General features: G+C 50.3%; 1 protein-coding gene across 1 annotated transcript; it reads left to right on the forward strand.

The window, feature by feature from the left end:
* The first annotated feature begins 1002 nt into the window (after positions 1 to 1002).
* FBXL14 (F-box and leucine rich repeat protein 14) lies at positions 1003 to 4277 on the forward strand. Its single transcript, XM_027726610.2, has one exon. The coding sequence runs from the start codon at positions 1064 to 1066 to the stop codon at positions 2264 to 2266; it is 1203 nt and encodes a 400-aa protein (XP_027582411.1). The 5' UTR covers positions 1003 to 1063; the 3' UTR covers positions 2267 to 4277.
* The last annotated feature ends 18414 nt before the right edge of the window (positions 4278 to 22691 follow it).

Below are 22691 nucleotides of genomic sequence, written 5' to 3' on the forward strand. Positions count from 1 at the left end.
AAGTATCTGAAGGGAGAGCGTCAAGAGGACACAGCCAGGCTCTTTGCAGTAGTGCCAAGCAGCGGGACAAGAGGCAACGGGCAGAAACTGAAGCACAGGAAGTTCCACCTGAACAAGAGGAAGAACTTCTTTACTGTGCGGGCGACCATGCACTGGAACAGACTGCCCAAGAGAGACAGAGTTTCCTTTACTGGATATTCCAGAGCCGCCTGGACACAACCCCGCAGGATGCGCTCAGGCACTGCCCAGCCGGAGCAGGGAGGCCGCCCCAGCCGGCCCCGCCCGGTGCCCGGGGCGGCCCCGGGGGCGCCCCCAGCGGCCGTTCGGGGCCGCGCCGCGGGCACGGCGGGGGCGCCGCGCGCGGGCCGCGCTGTTTCCAGGGCGACGGCTCGCAGTGTTCCGGACCGTACCATTGCGCAAGCGGCGCGGGGGGGGGGCTGCGGGCGGGGGGGAACAGGCCCGGCCCAGCGCCGCCTCCTCCCTCGCTGCCTCCTCCCCCCCCGCCTGGCCGCGCCTCCCCCCTCCCGCGGGCCGGAGCGGCGCCGGGCCCAGCAGCGCGCGGCGCGGAGCGGAGCGGGCGGGCCCGGAGCGGCGCAGTCGGTACCGGCGGCGGGCGGGCCGGGCCGCGCCACCCCTGCCCTCGCTGCCTCACCGCCGGCGCGGGATGCGGGCGGCGCGGGGCCGCGGGCTGTGAGCGGCGGCGGCGCGGAGACAAAGGGAGGAGGCGGCGGCGGGGCTCGGCGGCCGGCGCTGGGCACGGGGCGCGGGGGCCGCCGCCGGGGCGCGCCCGCCGGGATGCGGCGCGGGGCGGCGCGGCCGCGGCAGCAGCGCGGCGGCGGCAGCGGCGCGGCCCGCCCGGCGCGGCGGTAGAGGCGGCGGGGCCGGGCCGGCGGTCGCGCAGCAGCGTCTCCCGCGCCGCCCGCGCCGGCGATGTGAGGGCGGCGGCGGCGGCAGGAGGCAGGAGGAGCGCGGCGCGGAGCGGAAGGCGGGCGGGCCCCGGGCGGAAGCGGGCCGGGCCCGGCGGCGAGGGGGCAGCGGCGCGGCGGGGGCGGCCGGGCGCGCGATGGAAACGCACATCTCGTGCCTGTTCCCCGAGCTGCTCGCCATGATCTTCGGGTACCTGGAGGTGCGCGACAAGGGCCGCGCGGCGCAGGTGTGCACGGCCTGGCGGGACGCCGCCTACCACCGCTCGGTGTGGCGGGGCGTGGAGGCCAAGCTGCACCTGCGCCGCGCCAACCCCTCGCTCTTCCCCAGCCTGGCGGCGCGGGGCATCCGGCGGGTGCAGATCCTGTCGCTGCGGCGCAGCCTGAGCTACGTGGTCCAGGGCATGGCGGACATCGAGAGCCTCAACCTCAGCGGCTGCTACAACCTCACCGACAACGGGCTGAGCCACGCCTTCGTGGCGGAGATCAGCTCCCTGCGCTCGCTCAACCTGAGCCTCTGCAAGCAGATCACTGACAGCAGCCTGGGCCGCATCGCCCAGTACCTCAAGGGCCTGGAGGTGCTCGAGTTGGGGGGCTGCAGCAACATCACCAACACTGGCCTCCTGCTAATCGCCTGGGGCCTGCAGCGCCTCAAGAGCCTCAACCTGCGCTCCTGCCGGCACCTCTCCGACGTGGGCATCGGGCACCTGGCGGGCATGACGCGCAGCGCGGCCGAGGGCTGCCTGGGCCTGGAGCAGCTCACGCTGCAGGACTGCCAGAAGCTCAGCGACCTCTCGCTCAAGCACCTGGCCCGCGGGCTGGGCCGCCTCCGCCAGCTCAACCTCAGCTTCTGCGGGGGCATCTCGGACGCGGGGCTGCTGCACCTGTCGCACATGAGCAGCCTGCGCAGCCTCAACCTGCGCTCCTGCGACAACATCAGCGACACGGGCATCATGCACCTGGCCATGGGCAGCCTGCGGCTGTCCGGCCTCGACGTCTCCTTCTGCGACAAGGTGGGGGACCAGAGCCTGGCCTACATCGCACAGGGCCTGGACGGGCTGCGCTCCCTCTCCCTCTGCTCCTGCCACATTAGCGACGAGGGCATCAACCGCATGGTGCGGCAGATGCACGGGCTGCGCACCCTCAACATCGGCCAGTGCGTCCGCATCACCGACAAGGGCCTGGAGCTCATCGCCGAACACCTCAGCCAGCTCACGGGCATCGACCTCTACGGCTGCACCCGCATCACCAAGCGGGGCTTGGAGCGCATCACCCAGCTGCCCTGCCTCAAGGTGCTTAACCTGGGACTTTGGGAAATGACTGAGAGTGAGAAGGTCAGGTGAGACGAGGAGGGCGCCCCGAGACCTCCATCTCCTCTGGAGGGACTCACTGACTGACTGACTGCTGCAAAGGAGGAGAGAAAGAGAGAGGGGGGCACGCACAGAGTCATGCTACCCACGCACTCTGGCACCGCAGGGGGGAACACAGAGAAAGAGAGTATATCCTCGACCCGTCTGTGCTGCCTGCCTACCCTTGCTGTGGAGGAGGAGGAGGAAGGGGGAGCAGGAGGAGAGAGAGAAAGCACCTATCCATTTTCCAGGTCATGCCTCAAGCTCCACGCTGGGGAGACAGAGCTCTCCCTTCCCACAGCATCCTTCCCTGCGGAAGAGGTAGAAGCCGACACTCTTATGCACTGGGGCTAGAGACACCCCTCTTTATCCCCACTCCCTGATTCCATCCCCTCGCGCACTACGGATGGATAAAGACAGACCCTTGTTCTGCCATGTATTCAGAATAGGTTATTTTTGGTTTTTATAAAGGAGAGTGGGAATGGAGATGGGAACAAAAAATAATAACTGCAGAAAAGGCTTCCTAGCTACACTTGTGTCCCCAGCCACCCAGTCATCCTGGGCTGGGCACAGATACAGCTTTTGGTAAAACAACCATTCCACCTCTGTGCTTGCCCCTCCCCTGTCCACACATTTGTGACAGAAATACTGCTCCCTAGGTACATTGATTTTTTTTTTTCCTTTTAAATCTGTTTTCAGTCTCCATGTTATTCTCTGCTGTGGGTGGATACAACCTCCCACTATTCCAGTTCTCCACTGCACTGAGATTAGCGATAGCTACAGCCTCTCCTTTTGTCAGTATGTTTCCATGTCATCCTGCACTGTGGTTAATGGAAAAGCCTAGGCACTCCATTCTCTCTCCCCATCTCTCTCTCTCTACTGGAGATGAAGATGCCATTTCCTCCTTCTCTTGTCTCTGTGGGGACTGGACACAGGCCCCAGCCTCTTAAGCCTTCCCGTGCACTGGGGGACACTGAGAGTTACCGAGACTTGTCTTCCCTTTCATCATTCTCTCCTTTTCTCCCCTCCTTCTTCTTGGCAACAGGGATAGACATATCCAGCTACATATCCATTCCTCTTTGGATCGGGGGTGAGCAGGTAGAAGGGGTTTTTAGCTCCTTTCTACCCAGGGAACTTAAGGAAAAATCTCCAGCTTCATTTCTGCTTCATTTGAGATACTGTGACCTGTTTTTATTTTGAAATGCATAAAAAAAATTACTGCTACAAAAACAGCCTCTTACTCTCCCATCTATCCCTTGCTTACATCCTGTAACTGATCCCAGTTCACTCATTCTCCCCTTTACAGTATTCATTTTCTTACATGGTTTTATTTTTAAAGACATATGAAGTTGCTGTTCTTGTGGATTTTTAAGTACATTTTTTTTCTGCTGAATATATTCTATATATATAAATATATATATGATGTCTGGCTACCTCGTTTTAATTTGTTACTTTTTTTTTTCCCCTCCTCAAAAGCCCTGGAATTCTTACAGGAAAGAGATTTTGAGACTGAAACATTTTTGTGCCTAGACTGGAATAATGCCCCTTGGGTTTGTTCTTCTTTTTGCCCCTCCTCCCCCCACCCTCCCCCTTTTTTTCATTTTTGTTTTCAGGCTTACCCTACTGTGTCCCACCTTCACATTCTGGTTGTGCCTCTCCCTCCCTCTTCACTGGGGACTGGGGACCCAAACTGTGCTTCTGCATTTTTACTCTTCTAGCACAAACATGTAACATGAGAATCCACGCTGAGGATTGGGCTACTGTTAACAGAATTGTGTAAAATGCAAGTTTGTCTAAAAAAAAAAGTTATATATATGGATATATGCAAATGCTTTCCCTTCCCCTCCTAAACCACCTACAAAAGGTCACTATGCCAGCCTTCCTGTTTGTAGGTGGAGAGGAGCAGAGCTGGCCTACAGGCCCTGAGGCTGCAATGTGAAGGGGAGGAGACTGAAGTTCATCTGTCTTATCTCTGTTCTGTCAATAAAATTGAGCTGGGTCTTTAGATTATTTTTTAATTATTATTTTAAAGAGGAAGAGCAAGTTTGGGGGTTGTTTTTGGTTTTTTGTTTTGTTTTGTTTTTAAATATCTTGGCTTTTTTTTTGCTCATCTGTTCCAAATCTCAAATCCTCCACAGTAACAGGCCAGACCATGGAGTTAACGCAAACCCAGAGACCCCTATGGATTAATTGTACTGTTTGTGAATTTGTATAAAAAAAATAACAAAGATCCTCTTAAAACATTTTATATTCTTACAGTAAAAGGTTAAACATATTTATATAATAAAAGAGGAAATATGAAGTATGTTTTTGAAAAAAAAAAAAAAAAGCCGTATCTGTGTTGTCTGTGCTTTTTAAAGATGTGTATCTGTATCTGTTGGGTTTGGTAAGTACAGCCTTGTGGCTGAGGGTGGGAGTTCGAGGCCGCTTGATCTTGTGAGGGATGGAGGAGGAGAGGGAAGGAAGGGAGCCTGGTGCCTCCTGTGCAGGATGTTGAGTAACATCATCATGAAGAGTTTGTAAGGAAGGGGTTTGGCAGGACCAGCCTTGTCTGCGAGGGTGCTTGGCAGCATCCCTGGGGACAAACCCAGTTCAGCTGCTCATTGGTGTGAAGCGTCAGCTGAGTTTGAGGTCATACAAACCAAAAGTGCTGAAGCTTTCTAGCAGCTGAATCGACTGCTCAGAGATAGAGGCAGACATTTGTGAGTGGGGGAAGAAGGGCTGTGTTTCTTAATTTTTTTTTAAGCTCCAGGTAGATGGTATGGTAGAGGGTTTTTTACTAATTTAAATTGAGGCCCTCCCTGGATGGAAGACCCATCCAATAAAAACATTTCCCAGCAGTGACAACCACCAAAAACCTGTGCCCTTGTGGACCTGGGAAATCTGAAATATCTTGGTTGATTTCCACTGCCCGGGCAAAGATTAAAGAGAAAGTAAAGTGGGACCGTGTTAAAAAAAAAAAAAGTTTGAATAATCTAAGGTGTCCTTTGTCCTATACCGTAATCTTTCTCCTCAACGTATGACTTTTAACCCGGTGGGGTCCCTTTTTAGCCTCCACGACGTGGGGTGTTTTATTGTTGTTGGAGATGGAGCTTAAGCGGTGTTTATAGGGCAGCGACAAAGCCCGTCCCCCCCAGCCCGGCGGCGGGGCTTGCTCGCCCGCTGCCCCCTTCCTGCCTCGAAGGAGGGGGAATGCGAAATGGTGGAAGAAGCCGGAGCCATTGTTCAGGAAAGTTAAAAGAGGAGCTGTCCTTGCTTGCTTGCTCAGTCATGCATACTCAATCTGGCCGGGCCCGGGTCCCTATGGAAAGGAGGAGGGCGATTCTTCCCCTCTTTTTAACATTCCTCTCCAGGCCTGGCTGTATTTAAGCTGCTTTCCTCTGCGCCGAGGAGGAGGGAGGGGGATGGTCTGAAGTTCCTGTACATTTGCATTTTAAGCACTTCCAGCACTGAGCAGGCCACTTTGTTCCCCCGCTCCAGCAGCCCTGGCCTGGTGCTGCTCCAGGTGGGTTGGATGCCCTACCAAAGCAGGTCCTCTCCGTGCCCGGGCCTGCCCTGGGTGCTCAGCCTCTGCCTCCACAGGTATTTTGGCTGAGGCTGGACTGGACATATTCTTTTGTTGCCAGCCCTAACCACCTCACCTCTTTTATGTCAGTGCCACATTTCGAAGGGGAAAATAGTGCCTGACTCTGGCCCTCTTAAAAAGAAACACCATCTCCTCTGCATCCTAAGGACCTGGACTATCTCAGGGTTTGTACTTCATTTTATTCCCTCCTTTCCAAGACTTCCAAGCTTTCTGCTGGGAGTCCATCACAAAAGATGCATTGTTCGCTTTAGGGAAAGCCACCACAATTGGATCTAATTGAGCCTGACACTATATCCATCTTCCTCTACTTGGAGGGAGGTATGGGGTCTGCCTTTCCTGCGTTAAGAAAAGAGTTTACAGTAACATCTTGATGGAAAAAGAGCGTGTATGTAAATGTTATAAACAATGGGAATTCCAGATCAGGTTCCAATAACAGCTGAAAACATAATTGTTCCTGGGGTCGGCAGCAGTCCCAGCCAAGGACGGGGAGTGAGAAACCTCTCATAAGGTAGTTTGGTTCTGCTGGGTTTGAGTGAAAACAGCATCTCCTTAATAAGGCCCATGTTCACACGGATAACAGTGGGACACCTATATCTAAATATATCTAAATATGTGCTCATAAGCTTTGTAATCAGAACTAGTACAGTATTTTTTTTTTCCCTAAGAAATCCCCCAAACTTCTTCTCCCGACTTATATAAAACACCAAACCAAAAGCATTGCCCAGATGGCTTGACATCCTCTTTAAGGGGAACCCAAGCCAAAGGAAGCTGCCGAAACCAAAGCCTCCCTGAAGCCCAGCACTGGGCTGTTCCCGTAGATGGAGCAAGTGTTCCTCATACCTTCCTCTCATGCACCAGTGTGACAGCACCTCGAGACAGATACAGGCCAGCAACCATTGACCAGTTACCACATAAACTGCTCAGCATAACAAAAAACTTCCACTCTCTGACCACTCTTGAATTTTTGAACGTGACTCAGCTGGCAACTGGGGTAGAAAACCGCAAAAAACACCCCGCTACTTGGAAACGAGCTGGACGTCTGTCTGTGTCAGTGAACCCACAGTGCCCCAGTGGTGGCTTTGGTGCCAGCCTTCACTGCTGTGCCCAGCAGAAGAGCTCCCATCCCTCCCTCCCAGCCATGCTTGGCTGGGGCAGCAGAGTCCCTCACCTACAGCTGCACAAGCCAGGGTATGGAAGATGAACCAGGGACCTGCTTTATGGACCAGCGGCTCTGGGGAACAGAGGGGCCATGCTCAAGAAGTGGTGACAGAGAGCAGCAGGAGCCATGTGAAGGAGGGATGAAGTGACTGATCAGGAGAGGAGGTGGCCAGGGACTGAGGGGCAGCAGCTGCAGTGAAGTCCTGCATGTGCATGGGGGTCCCTGCTCTGCTGCAGCAGCTGCTCCCCTGGCCAGATCCATGGCTGGCTCCTCTCCCTGGGAGACAGGAAGGAAAAGCAGGCTCCACCTGGGTCCTACTGCCCTTGGACTAGCACATGGGAGGTCCATGCATGACAGATTTATACATTTTATACCATCCCACTCCACGCTGTGGGTTCAACTGAATCAGTTTGTCATGGTGATTCCGGGGTCCTTTGTTTCGCCAGTAATAAATAACGGGGTCACGGGGCAGCTGTCAGGCAAACCACCTGGGGCCTGTGCTACAACCAGAGGTGATCTCTGTGCTAGACAGTACAGAGCTTACTATTGAACCTGCCCTTTGGAGGTCAGGGAAGGGTTAAAATGAGAGCTGGGTGGTCAAAACACCCACAGTTTTTGAAGCCAAAAGCTAGAAGTTAGCACAGGCTGCCATTAACAGCTCAAGGGTAGATGTCCCTTGGATCTGGCAGCCTCCCTATGTACATACGTGGGATGCTTCTAAAGCAAACTCAACCTTTTTTTGTTTTCTCTCTGCCTCCTCCACCTTAAATGCCGCTGTTTTAGCCAGCAGCTCTTTACTAGTGCCTTCTGTGGAGGAAAAAGATAAATGGATAAGCTCAACTGGGTGGTGTGGGCTGGATGTGAGGACCCCTCAGCACACCAGTGAGGCCCCACGCCAGAGCTGCTGGCTGAGCTGCAGGACACTCCCCACTGTGGCCAGCCAGCAAGGTCGTCCTGCTCAATTCCCCAGCCCCAAGCTGCACGAAAGAAAGAGCTGGAGAGGGTTCATCAGGCTCCTGTGCCAGAACTTAGACTCCAGCCACGTTTGGCAGGAATGCTAGTGTTTCTCCCCCTTCTTTAATTAAATCTACCAAATGCATTATCTCAATGACAGCCCAAACTGAAAAAGACACGATCGAGATTTTGAAAAATCCGAATCTGATCTGTCCCTGCAAGAGAAAGATGAATGGAAATGGGATTTTCCTAAAAAATTTCCTAAAATCCTCAGTGTGTCTTGGAAAAGGTGTCAAAAGTTTAATACCAGGGCCTGGACACATGCCCTTAGTAAGTATTTCCACATGAGAGGGTTACTGAGACATAAACCAAACTCACATTCTGCTACAGAAACTAACTCAGATCTAGGAATGGGCAACTCCTCCTAGTTATTTTCCTTCCTCTGAGTCTTGTTTCTCCAGGCACAGTCTAGTGATTTCACGATTAAGCAATTTCCCCTCCCACCTTTAAAAAAAAAAAATACAACAAAACCCCAAACAAATTTCATCTAAGCTTTGTCCTCTTCCTCCCTTCCCTCCACCTTTCTCCCCCAAAATGTCCCAGCTTTACAACCCCTGGGTAACTTCAGGGGCGCGGCAGTTGGCACATACAGACAGCACTACACGGACACACCGACAACAGCTCTGCAGCCAGCAGGCTCTCTGCTTGTTCGGTGAGCTGAAGTGCCAATAAATCCCTGCCATTATCTCCCTTTGTGACAGCCACAGTGGCATTACTGGCACCCCAGCTTCAGCATGAACCAGGTGCATCCTTCAGTGTTACAAACTCCTCCTGCCACACACTGCGTAGAAGTCTCCTAAGGCTGTCGTGGCACAGGTGAGCTGGTTTCCCCTGCTCCTCCAGGCTCCCGGAGCCTGACTCTCAGCTCTGGCAAACCTCCATCCCCTTAGTTAAAGCCCCCCACGCACCACCAACGCCTGTGCGAATGGACCGGAGGTGACGGGCACCGCGAGATCCCTGGGGCTGCCCGTCTACCCCACACCCAGCGAAACCCGGCGGCGACAACACCGCTGCCTGTGACACCGGCGGGGCTTCCGCGAGCGCACGGGCTGGGTGGAGCATCCCCATCCCCGCTGCTGCCGGGAGCGGCGGAGCCGGCGGCAGCTCCCGGTCCCGCCGGCCGTCCCGCCGCGCCCCGGGGTCCCGCCTGCAGCGGCGGCGCCGCCCCGGCAGGCGGCAGCATTGCCCGCCGAGTGCGGCCCCGCCGACCCCCGCGACCTCGCGCGGGTATTCCCTGAAATCGGAGGCTTTCCACCGGCTTGCTGCGCCGTGAGAAGTCCGCGCCAGGGTACCTGTGCTGCCTCGGGGGAAGGGGGGGTCAGCTGGGGCGTCGAGTGGGAGGGGTGAGAAATGGGATGGATAGATGGATGGATGGATGGATGGATGAGAGGGCCCCGTTTGGCAACCCTGGACCACGGCTGTGCGGACGTGACACCCATCAGTGTGCCCGAGGTGGAAGGTACCAAGGGATGGCGAACTCTACTGCTGCTCATCATCATCACCACCACCAGTATTTGCTGGTGGTGAAGGGTCCCACGGGTTTGCACCGTAAACCAAAATGGGAAGCCACACTTGGTGTAGCTGGACCAGTCACAGAACCACTGAATGGTCTGGGTTGGAAAGGACCTTAAAGGTCATCTCGTTCAAACCCCCCTGCCATGGGCTGGAACACCTTCCACTAGAAGGTGGTTGCTTAAAGCCCCATCCAACCCGGCCTCGAACACTTCCAGGGGTGGGGCATCCACAGCTTCTCCGGACAATCTGTTCCAGTGTCTCACCACCGTCACAGTAAAGAATATTTCTGATACCTAATCTAAAACTACCCTCTTTCAGTTTACAGCCATCACCCCTCGTCCTGTCACTACATATCTTTGTAAAAAGTCCCTCTCCAGCTCTCCTGTGACCCATTTAGGTACTGGGAGGTGCTCTAAGGTCTCCCTGGAGCCTGCTCTTCTCCAGGCTGAACAACCCCAGCTCCCTCAGCCTGTCTTCATAGAACTGCTCCAGCCCTCTGATCATCTCCATGGTCCTCCTCTGGACTCACTCCAACAGATCCCTGTCCTTCTTATGGTGGGATGTGCATCAATGCACCCCCCACTGTTGTGTGAGAACTGCACGTCCCAGCCTAACAGGCTGCCTTCTGGAAAACATCCATCCTAGACTTAGCACTTCGGCCTGAAGTCTGCATCTCTTGACACCTATAGCTTGACACCAAGAAAATTATTTTGTTTATTTGGTTTTTTAAAAGCATGCAAGTGTGAGAATGGTAATGGAGCAGGACCAAACTTAAACTAATGCCTGGATTATTTTATTTCAGTTTTGTTGTGCAGGGCTTTGCTATGTTGTTGGCAGAGATACTCCACTGGGTACCTCTGCAGTGATTAAGGTATCTGGAGCTGTATGCACATGTCCTTTCTAATACATAAACTTGAACAGTCTTTTTTATCCAGTTCTCACACTGCTGCTACAGATACAGCGATGATGTCTTTTTCAGAAGCAACTATACCTTATAATTTAGAGAATTAATAATTAGCTTCTGCAGGCTCATTACACACACAGACGTCAGAAAGAGAAACATCAGCATTAATGGGAAAGAGAGGTGGAAGCAACCTGACTAAGGTTTTGTCCCAGAGCCACGTGTGGCCAAACAGCGCCTGGCGTCAAGCTCTTCCATCTCCAGTCCTGCTGTTTTTTGTCACTTGGAGCAGCAAAAACAGAAATGAGTTTTCCAGCCTAAGGTAGCCCTGGAGAGGCAGAGTCAGGATAGAGAAACACTAAGCACAGAGGACATCTTCCTACTCTTCCCACGGCAGGCTGTGCCACCCAGGGCCCCAGAAGTGCTGGTGTACGAGCGTGGGCTGCGGAAGAGCTCCCAGCAGCAGGAGCCCCTCCAACAAGCCATCCATCTCTCCCTGTGCAGACTCTCCAGCCGTCATGGCTTTTATTTCAGGCAGTGGCGAGTCTCACCAAACAAACGCGGAGCTGACAGAAAGCGCCGCCCTGACAGCCCTGAAGTCCCGTCACAACAACAGGTAGGGCTCGGGTTGCAGCTCTCCCAGCTGCTCCAGCTACATCTTCACCACGACTGTCCCTGCAGCGAGGCTCGGGGACCACCCATGCGGATCAAAGCCACGGGCACTACACGGTCCCTAAGGCTGCAAATGCTGTCTCCCCTCATGCATTCCCTTCCCAAGAGGCACCTGTCCATTAGCACAGACTTGCCCAGACCACACCAAAGGCCAATCAAGCGACAGTGACTTTCGATCTCCGGGCCCAGACCACATGGCGCGAGGACTTGTGCCCGGGCTGCCCTCTCCCTTGCCCTCACCTCCACTGGTTTCAAATGCAGCATGCCGGCGGGACATCGGGGGGAACACTGTGGGGGACATCATCTCCTGCCCACACCTGCCAGGGAGTCAGCGAGACAGGGGGAGGCTGCATGTGAGCGGCTGGGTGTAACTTCCACCCTGTCCCTAGTGCCAAAAACAAGCATGTTAAAGCTAATCTACCCCTGTCTCAGCTCAACTGCTTTTCTGTGACTAAGCCCCTTATAATGGTTTTACTAAAATCCCCTTTTGATGGAAAAAATCCCAGCTGGAAGTTTCGGGCAGCGGCACAATGTGCAAGTCTGCGTGTCCCTTTCCCCAGCTTCACAAAAGCCTCTAATCGAGTGGAAAATTTGCTGGAGGCCAGAGGTTTAGGCCTGCAATTATTTTTTAAGGGATTATCAGGAGAGAATGGGGGTACTTACGACCCTCCCTCTCTTTGTGCTTTGCTCTGTGCCGCTTTCAGACGGACTCAGCCAGAAACCTAAACCACCGCAGCTGGATCCAGCAAAACCAGGGCTCGGTTGGGCAGCTTGCCTCCTCTCTCTTATAGGACAGATCCCAGACTCCAGGTTAGACGAGTCCCACTCCAGCAGCATGCAAGAAACAGAAGTGCTTTTCCACAGAAGTAACACTACAAGATTTTTTTTTTTTTTTTTAAAGAAAAGCCTGAGAAAAAGCAAGAAATTCCAGTCCCGCGAGCCTCAGGGAACTGAAAAACCAAGGAGCCAGGAGGGATGAGGTCCACTGGACAGGCTGGGCTTTGGCTGCGCAAAGCCATTATGCAGGAGGTCTTATACAAGTTACTTGCAGCAAGCTCCAAAAAACACTTGGCACCGAAGACGTGCGCGCTGTAACACCCAGCTTTTAAGGGCTTTGCTCCAAGGGTGGATCCCGGCGTTAGGGTCCTTGGTGCTGTTGCGGCCTCCGAGAACAGTCAAACACCACTAAGGATCCAAAACAACTCCTTACCGGGCACAGAGCCACTTACTGTCAGCACATTTAGCATGGGCAGGCCAGAGGAGAAGCGCCGCTGGCCCTCACGCCTGGGGAGCTCCGTACCTTGCTCGGAGCTGCTGGGAACTGCCCGCGCTCACACGTGACCTGAAACCAGGTGCTTCTCCTCTACCACCCAACTGCCGTGCTCCCGCTTGCCTAACAGCAAGTGAGCCAGACCCAGAGGAAGCAGCGGCGTTCCCTGCTTCCCCAGCAGCCTAAGGAAGAAGATGACCTGCTTTCATGCCGGTCTCCCTTCGTGGCACTTCAAACCTATCCCTCCTGGAGAAGGCACTAACCATTGGGCCTCAGACAAGGGCCATGAAAAAGGGCTACTCTTCACTATTCCCAAATAAGCCATGCTAGGGTGTGGATGATTATTCCAGACTCGGAGCAAGGAAGGAAGTACATGAAGAAAGCAATGGCTATAGACCACAGGCCTCTCGGCGTGTGGCATAAAGCACCCATTGGTCAAGACAGAGAAACGGGTTTTGATCCCTGAGCTTTCCAACCATTCGGCTGCTATATAAGATGTTTCAGAAGAAAGGGGCAGCTGCCACTGGGTTTTCTCCCTTATCGCGTGCGTGTGTGCTGGGTGTGCTCTGAAAGCACCTGGGGAGGCTCGGGAGCCAGGGCGCTTGCTTTCTGGATCGTGATCAGACTCATCAATTTTGGGCAGGCACATAAGTAAAACACTCAGCACCCAAGGGGCATTAAAATAAAAAAAAAATTAAAAAAACCCCTCAGACAAACTCAGAGAAAAAGTCAAATGAGGCATGTGTGGAATTACGATGCCTCCAGGAGCTAGGTGGTGCCTAAGCTGGGGATTTTGATTTTGCAATTCTGAATGCTGCTTAAATGTCATTTGGTTTTGTTTTGATCTTTTTTTTCTTGGATCAGTTTTTTGCTCCTCTCTACCCAATTCCCTCTGAAAACACAGACACTGTTTTCAGAGTTTTAAGACAGCAAGGTAAATGACAAATGGCCTGACCTGCTCAAAATTGCTTATTAAGCTAATGTGCTTTAAAATACTCTCTACATGTCTAACTCCTGCAAAATAGATGAGTCTGCTGTCCAAGACAGCTTGAGAACTTCGGCATCCAAAGGTAAGGAATGCAGAATTGCCAGTAACTAGTCGCATAGGATGTGACCTGTGTGATTCACTAGTGGCACTAGAAATCAGGTGAAGAGTCAGGTCCAGCTCCAGTTTCTCACTCTAATAAACTGAGCACTGTGCATAGTGCCACAGGAGTCCTCTTTTACTACTCCCAAGGAAGAAAATCTTTCCCCCAGCCTGCTGTTCCTGAGTACCATCAGTGAGCTTTGCTCTTGGAGTCCCAAGTCTTTCTGTTTATACACAGTCTGCTGTCCACAGATAACCCTGGAAAGCCCTACTTACAGTATCACTGAAACACTGTAGTCTTTCAGAGATCACCATCCAAATTCCACACAGAGGCAGGATCAAATATACTTGGATCATTCCTGACAAGGGTTTATCTTACCTGTTCCTAAAACCCTCCCTAAAAGCACATAGCCTGAAGCCCCTTTACTCAACCACTTCCAGTTTACTTCTAATAATATTTCTCCCTATCCACCTCAGATATTTTACTTTTTCCTCCAGACTAAGCCATGTTTTTAATGCTTTCTACAAGTGGCAACAGAAAAGAGTTTTGTGTTTCAGGCAACCTCTCATGGCCTGGACAAACACTTCTTTCCCTGAGTCCTCACACTCCTGCAGAGACACCTCAGATGCAACATGGTTCAACTCCACCTCTATGCAGCATCTGCCTTGTGAAGAGCCCAGTTATCATGCTGCATTGTACAGGTGGATTTCTAGACACATGATAAACGTTTCTGGAAACCATTGTTATCCTCACAAATGTTTGTACCCTGCAAGAGTTGAAACCAGGATCCCAACAACGTAAAGCGATTTGCTCACCGGGATGTTACAAAGATTTTATATTTTACATTATTACAATATCTTTATGGTATATATTATAATAAAGATACAACTTGCCACTTTTAAATTGTTAAAGCTCCCTAAGACTTACAGATAACTCTGTCTCAGCACTTCCACTACTTTATAGATCCCTGCCAGCCCCATTCCTTTATCCTCCTTACAGTTGTTCTCTCACACCCCTTGATCTAACAGCAGCATTCACCAAAAGAGTCAACAGGGACTTTATTTCTGTCCCCTATCCAGGGGCCACTGATGGAGACACGAGGGATCTGCTCAGTAAGACTGAAGATAACCAGCGTTTCACAGGCAGCTGCACACAGTAGAATGATCTTATTCTTTCTAGCACAACTTTACAATGCAAGTAAAAAGAGGGTACTGACAGGCCATGACAACTGGAACCACTCCTGTTCAAGCTGAACACTGCACCAAAGCTATGCTAGCATGAGCATTACAGACCTTTGAACTTCATGGGCTCTTGTCAACTCTGACACCAGTACAGGATGTCCCACATCATGAACAGAGTGAAAAACAAAAATCTCTTTCCAGCTCTCAGAGGAGCAGTTCTGCTGTCACTGTACTCAGTCAGAGACAGTATGGGGTACAAGTAGGTACTTGTTTCCTACTTGCAGTATCACTGCTAATTTTGGGACACAATTTCAGCTCCAGGCTCATTGCTAGAGCAGCAGAACAGAAGTGCTGAGCTATAGTGCAGCACAGAAATAGTGTTACTCATCCAGGAAATTACAGCTCCGCGTCCCACACAGAGCATTGCCCTCGTGTCTAGATATGCAAGGCAATGGGCATCAGCCACACAGGAGTGAGGCAAGCAAATGGCTTGAATTTCTAAAACTCCAGGTACTCAGATGTCCCAGAGCACCGTGGGAGCTTCTGGTGACTTGTACCTCTCATGAAAAACAACGGAGTGGATTCTGTTCCAGGCTCACCACATGACTTCAGGCAAGTCCTGTCACCCCTGTGCATCTCAGCTGCTTCGTGCTTAAACTGAGAGTATTATGCAGCTCTGAGAATAGACACACTTATTTTTGGAAGTTCAAAAAAGTACTCAAGACCTCTGCACAGACGTCATCAGAGAAGTTTCTAACATAATCATTGACATTCCCGTGCCCAGGGCACAGCACAGGAAATCTGTCAGAGCCTCCCAACAAGGCCTGAGGAAGTCCCAGCATATGTTCATTTCTGTTCCCTCCATGCCATTTCCCTGAAGAACGGGCCTTGTAGACAGAAGAGTTTCAAAATATGTCTGAATTGCTGTCTGAATTACTGCACTCGAGCTGTGTTGTGTCAGACAGGGGCTCGGTGTTGAAAGAATTGTCTATATGTTCAGCTGCATATCATTACAAACATTTAAAGAAGCTGCTGTTTCCAAAAAGGAAGCAGTTCTTATTATTATGAAAGCTGGGGGTTTTCCAGGGTTGCTGGAGTGCCAGCAAAGAATCCAGAGCCAGGACAGATAATCACAGTAGAAATGATAGGCAAATCTACAAGTGCCTGAGGACCACCTACGCAACATCTGCACGTCTCATAAACCAGGTGTTGCTCCCTGAAGCACATAATTTGGGCATGCATTCTGTGTGCCACTCCTACCACCTCCTGGCTCCCACCAGGACAATGTCATGCACTGCCTACAGCTACGTGCAAAGCGAGGCGTGCCAACCCCAGCTCAGAGAAATCTGTCATTTACCAATAATATGTTGTGTTGGTGCAAAACTAGCCCACAGCTGGGAATTGGCAGGACATATTTGAGGTATCGCACTCACAGAGGAGGAACAGAAAAACTGCTTTGCCCACAATTACCCAAAAACTGCAAGCAGTTTAAGCCGAAGACTTAAAAGGAGGCACACAGAGAAGTCAGGGGTCAGGCTCCAAGAGAGACACAGATTGACACTCCAGTAAACAGGCTTGTTACAAAGCACTAAATGCAAAGAGGAATTTATCTCAGCAGCAAGTGTCACACTGCACACAGACAAGCTTTCTTTACAGAGGCAAATGCACTTTGGCACGCCCAGCATCTAACACAGCTCTGGTCACTTAGTCCATGGATCCTACCACACTTCAAGGAAGGGAACATCTCTCCTTCATCCACTAGCTGTTCTCAAAAGCTAAGGCTGAAACCCTGGGATTGGTTCCACCTTTCTGAAAAAAACAAAAGAAAAAACCCAAAACAACACACGCAAAACAACAAAGAAAAAAACCCCCAAAAATATCTCTAGTCAGGAGTCTGCTACACCACAGAATGAAAAGTGAAGGTGGCCATGGAAAGGGGTTCAGCACATGGATGCAGTTCTGGAGGAATTTTATTTTAATAAATATGTATAACTCCAGGGGAAAAACCTCTGTCAATATAAATTCTATGGAAAATATTGCTCCTGTAGACAGAAGAGAGACCAGTTCTGTTTGTGTATTCAGGCACTGTATATATGAAGATATTTTAGAGGCCTCTATACTTAGCCATTGTGGTTTCAATCTTTCCCAGGCCAGGGGTAGCTGTGTAAGCATATAGTCAGCATTGGCTAAACAAGTACTTTTAAACCATACTATTATTACTAAGTTCATTAAAGAAGGCTTCTTTTTTTTCTTTTTTTTTTTTTTCTGTGTGTATGCATCTATTAATTCCAGATAAAAACATTAAAAAGACCCGCCGAAACCCAACACCCTTCTAGCCCTTAGAGCGAGATGTGTTTTTTTCAGTATCTCTTTATATTTAACTGCAGCCAGACCACTTCAGGTCATGATTTCATCTGATCTCAGCAGGATGGCAGTGCTGGGTCCCGGGGAAACCAGGGTCCCTCAGGAAGTGATGTGGGTGACTCAGGCAGTGGAGCTCCTTCCTCTGAGTCAACACTGCCCCAGTGTTTCAGCATCGTGCCGGAGGGCGCTGACCTGCTCGGCGCGTTGTCTCTCAGAGGAAATAAATGGGTGCCTGACCACACTTGTGGTTGTTAAAGACAACATGTCGCTGTTCACAAACACTGGCATTTGGCTACGTGACCGCTCCCCATGTGCGTAATTACATCTCTGCCTTCCTCCACTTTCTGTCCTGAATTGTTTCAATGGCTCCTGTGTTTCATCCAGCCCTAAACGCACTTCGATGGTTGGAGGGACAGTTCCAGCAGAGCCCTGAACTAAGAACCTGGAATTTTATTGCTGACCCCACCTTTGGCTGGCTGCATAACCTAAGCATGCCTCTTCCACCTTCTCTCCCTTGGTTACCCCATGTGTAAAAGGGAGATCATGAGAGGAATCTCTTCTGTAAAATGCATTGAGAGACACTGGTGAAAAAAACCATATAAGAGAGCACTATAAAGATGAGACGGTGCTATTAATTAGGTACGCTGATTAAACATTCTGGGATATTTTCAGTAGAAAAGGCATTAGGGAAAATAAGGGAGATTTGTAAGGAAAGAAGTGAAGTCTTTGCATTTGATATAATCATGACCTATGATCTTTCTTCAATCCAAGAGTGCCTTGGGTTATGGACCAGACAGGTATTTCCCCCTTGGACATGGAGTTCAAGTGATGCCTACTCTACAGTAAATTCTCTAAAGGTGCTGAGCATTAGCAGGATTTTCTTCCCCACAGGCAACTCAGCTGCCTGTAATTACCTGAAGAAAATTCCTCCTCTTCTTTCCTAATCCCAGTGCTCTGATCACATGCTCTGGGGACTCCATTTTGGAGCAATGTGACATTTACAACACACAGTCTGAAAAACACATGAAAAATACACCTGGATCTGGGATTTGGCACAGAAATTCATCCCAGGTTCATCAAAAAGTTTGTGGCCTTTCTGAGCACAGTTGGGACCAAGCTACAGTTTTGCTTTGTACCTTGCAGTTTGGACAAGAAAAAAATCTAATCAAACTGACTGAGGTGCACTTGGAGAATTTCAGTTCAGTTCAAAACTCAGAGGCCAGAAACTGCCTTGAACAGAGAGCAGCCAAAGTATTCTGCACCCACCTGCATAGCAAAAAGGATCAGCTTGACAGAAGTGACAGGGGCTCAACAGCAAACCTGACCACTACCAACTCAGAGACAGCCATGAGAACACTGGTACTGTAGATCAAATAGGGATTCACTTCTGAAGCAAATCCCCCACCCATCCCACTACCCATGCAGTGGTTTGCAATTTTGAGCAGCCTTAGAGCTTGCAATTTGGATTCTGTCTGGATGAAACCGCACAGCAGACTGTGCTTGAGGAGGATACCTCACGTTCCTCCTCCACAACCATGGGGTCAGACGAAAACTCATCCAAAATAACACTCCCCCACCCCACAGTGCTAGTGCATGGGTGCCATGTCTTCAGCACCAACTGTTCACCCTCCAGGTCCGCTCTTCCCGGCCCACTCTGCCTGCCAGTGCAGCCACAGCCACCCAAAACTGGAGCTCAGCTGCCAGAGAACTGGAGTGCAGAGGTACAGCAGTACCCGATTACTCGGGATATCTGTTTTTGAGCACCCTCTGCTGGATATTACAATTTTTAATTCTCTCCAGGCCAGCAATGCTAGCAGGCTAACTCTGATCAACCAGCAAAATGCTGGGCTGTAGACGCAGGGAGCCTGTCCTGGGTATCCCTGGGATGCCCCAGCATACAGTGCGCCCAGTGTGCTGTTGAGGATTCTACTCTGCACCAGCATTTATTCCCAAGGGGATAAATCAGTGTTCACTGAAAACAATAAGAGCTCAAAGTCATAACAAGGAAAAGTCAAACCCAACAGAAGTCTTCTCCACGTGACTAAGCTGCTTACAATTCGCTTGGACTGAATGAAACATATTGCTGAAAAAAAGTGCCAATGAAACACCTAAAATGCCTCGTTCCCCAAGAGGATGGAGCCGCACAGGCTCTGATGGTGTAACATTTCCTGCTGCGGCTCAGACCTGCAGAGGTCACCTAACCACCATAACACTGGAGTGGATGACTATCAAAGAGGTTGTTCAGACACCTGGGATGGTGGTTTGACAGATGGGTAACTGTCATCTTGAATCTACAGTCCGTGAGGGTAACAACAGCATCCTCATATTCTACATCTCAGCCTTCAGGTGATTAGAAAGCTGTGGTCACCTCTGATCCCAGCCAGGTTTACAGCAATCATTCAATGCAGAGACATTCGGGAATGCAAGGCTTAGGCAATGACTCCTCTAAGCTAGTGTCCACTGTCAGATATTTCAAAGGAGGGTATTAGAGTTTTATGGGGCCAGGAAGAGCATTTAACCAGCTGCAGCTGGAAGACTGTCCAGGAGCAGGAAGAGTCAAACCTTCTAAACCAGCTAGAATAAAAATAATAAACTGCATGTAAGATTTTTATCCATATATCTAATCCTTTCTGTATTTTACTGTGTTCTCAGTCTCAATTATTTATGTGCAGTAACAAAAAAAAAAAAGTTTCACATGTGTCAGATGTTTTATTTCAATTTCATTGGAAACCTTGTATTATGTAAAAGTATACACAGGAATGCCTGGTTTACTTCTCTGTACTTCTAAGTTTATATACTTCTGTCATATTGCTTTTTATTACTCTTCACTCTAACGAAGGATACATAATCTTTTCAGTCTTTCCACACCTCTAGGCATTTTCATCACCTTGTTCTGTTAAATATTTGTAGCAGAGCGATCGGAAATGAACGCACGATATTTTATTTTTAAAGACCGGAGTCCCAGAGAATCACTCGTCTTCCCACCAAAGAGATCCCACACATCCCTGTTGCCAGCAGCCTCCTGCTCAACCAAAGTGAGGGAAGAGATGGAGGAAGCAGGGCTTATTACCTCGGACCCTTTCACACTGCAAAATTCATGACTGCTGGAGGAGTTATGTGCTCCCGTGCCATGCCAGCCAGCGTCAGCTGTGGTAACACAAATGAAAAGGCATTAACCCTGCTCCCTGCTAGGAAACAAAGTCTCCCACTCATTCCCGAGAAAAGTTAAAGGTACTCATTTCTGAGGCACTCGCGGGGTGGGTAGATACACTCGCTGCAGTTCTCCAAAGATAGCTCAGAAATAACCTGGGAGGATCCCAGATGAAGGCTGGGTGTCTTCTTACATCTGCCTGGCTTCGGAGATGGAGTGTAAACAGTGGCACATTAGCTTAGATTAATTACAGACTGCCGGTATTTTGCTTTCATGTAGCGAGCTCCGGGAACATAACACCGCTGATAATTAAATAGCACCTTCCATCAAAAGGCTCCAAACCACCCAGCAAACCAGCCCTAGGCAGCTAGGGACTGGGAACACTGACATACTGAAACACACACCAAATACCTTCAGCATTCCCAGAGTAACTCCCAGAAACTCCAGCTTGAGCACCAGCAGCATTATCGAAGGGTAAAACCACTTACTGTCCTCACGAGCACTCAGTATCACACAACCTGCCCTCTGTGCACGGACAGTGACCAATCCAGCAAATTTCACCTTCCACAGCTAAATTCAAGGCAAGGCCACAAATGCTCTTCAAAACCACTTAGGCTAGAACCTGCCCACTGATATGAGATGGCCAGAATGCCTGGCCAGGAGGCGATCCATAGGGATAACAGTCATAGGGAGAAGAGCTTAAGGGGGAAAGAAGGAAGGGAAAAAACATCACACTGGAAGAGCTCCTACTTCTGAATGGTTAATTACATGCTATTATGGTTTAGTTAATAATCTGAAGTGAGACACACACTTCCATCCAGCACCTCCTCATCTAACAGAGAGAGGTAATTTTTTGGCACACTGTGCAAACAGCACCTACTTTTCACAGTTGAATAAAAGCCATGAGTACTCAGTCTATGCCACAGCATTTGATACAGCAGCTGGAGCACACTGCTGTGGGACAGTTATTTGTTAATTTTGCCTACTCCTGCTAGAAAAAAAACCTTCCCTGAGCCCAACCACACCACCACAGAAACCAGGTAATCCCAGCTACAGAAGCTGCACCAGCTCCTCAGGGCTGAGGTGGCGGTACCAACGGAAGCGAAGTTGTAGGGAACAGATAATTTTGCAGATGTAAAACACCAAGCAACAAAGTACAGGAAAGCCAAGGAGATACAAAGCTACCAAACTTCTACAGTATCTGTTAGGATTGTTCACTTACCTTTCACCTTCCTAGGAACCACGGCACAGTTGAAAAAGCAGGACCAGATGTAGAGCTCACAGGGGAAGCTAAAGAAAAGTACTTCCCATCTGCTCTCTCACAGTCTTGAGTTACAGAGAAGATGCACTACACCTGGGCAGGTTCAAATGGCAATGGTAATCCTCTGCACTCTCTGCTCCTCACACCCATCAGTACCCAGCTGAAACCTATGAAGGAAAGGAGCCACTCAGGCTTAACAGAAGGGACAGAGCCTGGGTTACCTCCATAAATCCCAGTTCCCAGCCCTCACCCCCATAAATGAATCCTCCAAGAGAAATATGGAATATTTTATAGTCATTAACATCAAGTTCATATCCTGGAGCCTTCGGATTCCTCACTGTAGACCAGGATTCCAGCATGCCAAGAGCTCTCTGCCAGCAAAGCTGTATGGCTTTGGTCTGCAATGTGTGGCTTGTGCTGAAGGAATATTCAGAGGCCTCAGTGTGCTGGGCACCATAAAGCACAAGACAGAAATTGATTTGCATCATTCTTATCCCGCTAGATAAATAAAAAATTTTAAACTGAAAAGCTTTCTTACCTCCTTTTACAGTAAGACAAGCACATAGCAACACTGGTGTTCCCCTCCCTTAGAAAGGCATAAAGATGAAGATTTAAAAGTGTATTAAACAGCCAGAGATGTGACTGCAGTATGTTAGATGTGCAGGCAGGAGATCCTGGATAGCTCATGGAGAAAGAGCAAGGGTTTCTACCCACTCCTTTGCCTGATTAAGTCCTGGAGGATCCCCAGCAGGTTTGTGTAACCAACATGGCCACACTTGCCCTGCTGCTGTTGCTTGTGTGTGGCAGAGACTAGAGGGGGCTCAGGTGGGCCGCCTTGAGCTGTGTCCACCCTTCAGATTTCCACACTGTGGGAATACCTTCCTTTCCCACGGAATCACTCCCACTGCACTAGCAGAAACAGCAGAGGAAGACAAGCCAAAAAGCTGAACTAGAAATTGCAAAACCAAAGACCTCTTTTAGTCACCAAGTTGCATCTGTTCCTCACACATTTCTTGGAGGTATACATTTCTGTTCCAACATAAGCGAAAGCCCAAGGACTCCAGTTGTCAGTGTGCTGCCAGTGCTGGAGTTCTTTCTGATATATTTAGAGCTCACAGCATCACACCAGCTCCTCTACTCATTAAGCCATGATATTTGAGCTATGACTTTTTTTTCTGTTTTAAAGGTAACCTATCCGAAGAAGCTCTCAGACTGTAGATCTGGTTGCTGAACGAGAAAAGTACGGTTGCCCCAATG

This window comes from Pipra filicauda, unplaced genomic scaffold (genome assembly GCF_003945595.2).
Source record: "Pipra filicauda isolate LSUMZ 115617 unplaced genomic scaffold, ASM394559v2 scaffold2_size9829703_pilon, whole genome shotgun sequence".
Lineage (NCBI taxonomy): Eukaryota > Metazoa > Chordata > Aves > Passeriformes > Pipridae > Pipra > Pipra filicauda.

Coding starts and splice junctions, on each gene's coding strand:
- FBXL14 (XM_027726610.2), top strand. CDS start 1,064: ATGGAAACGCACATCTCGTGCCTGTTCCCCGAGCTGCTCGCCATGATC.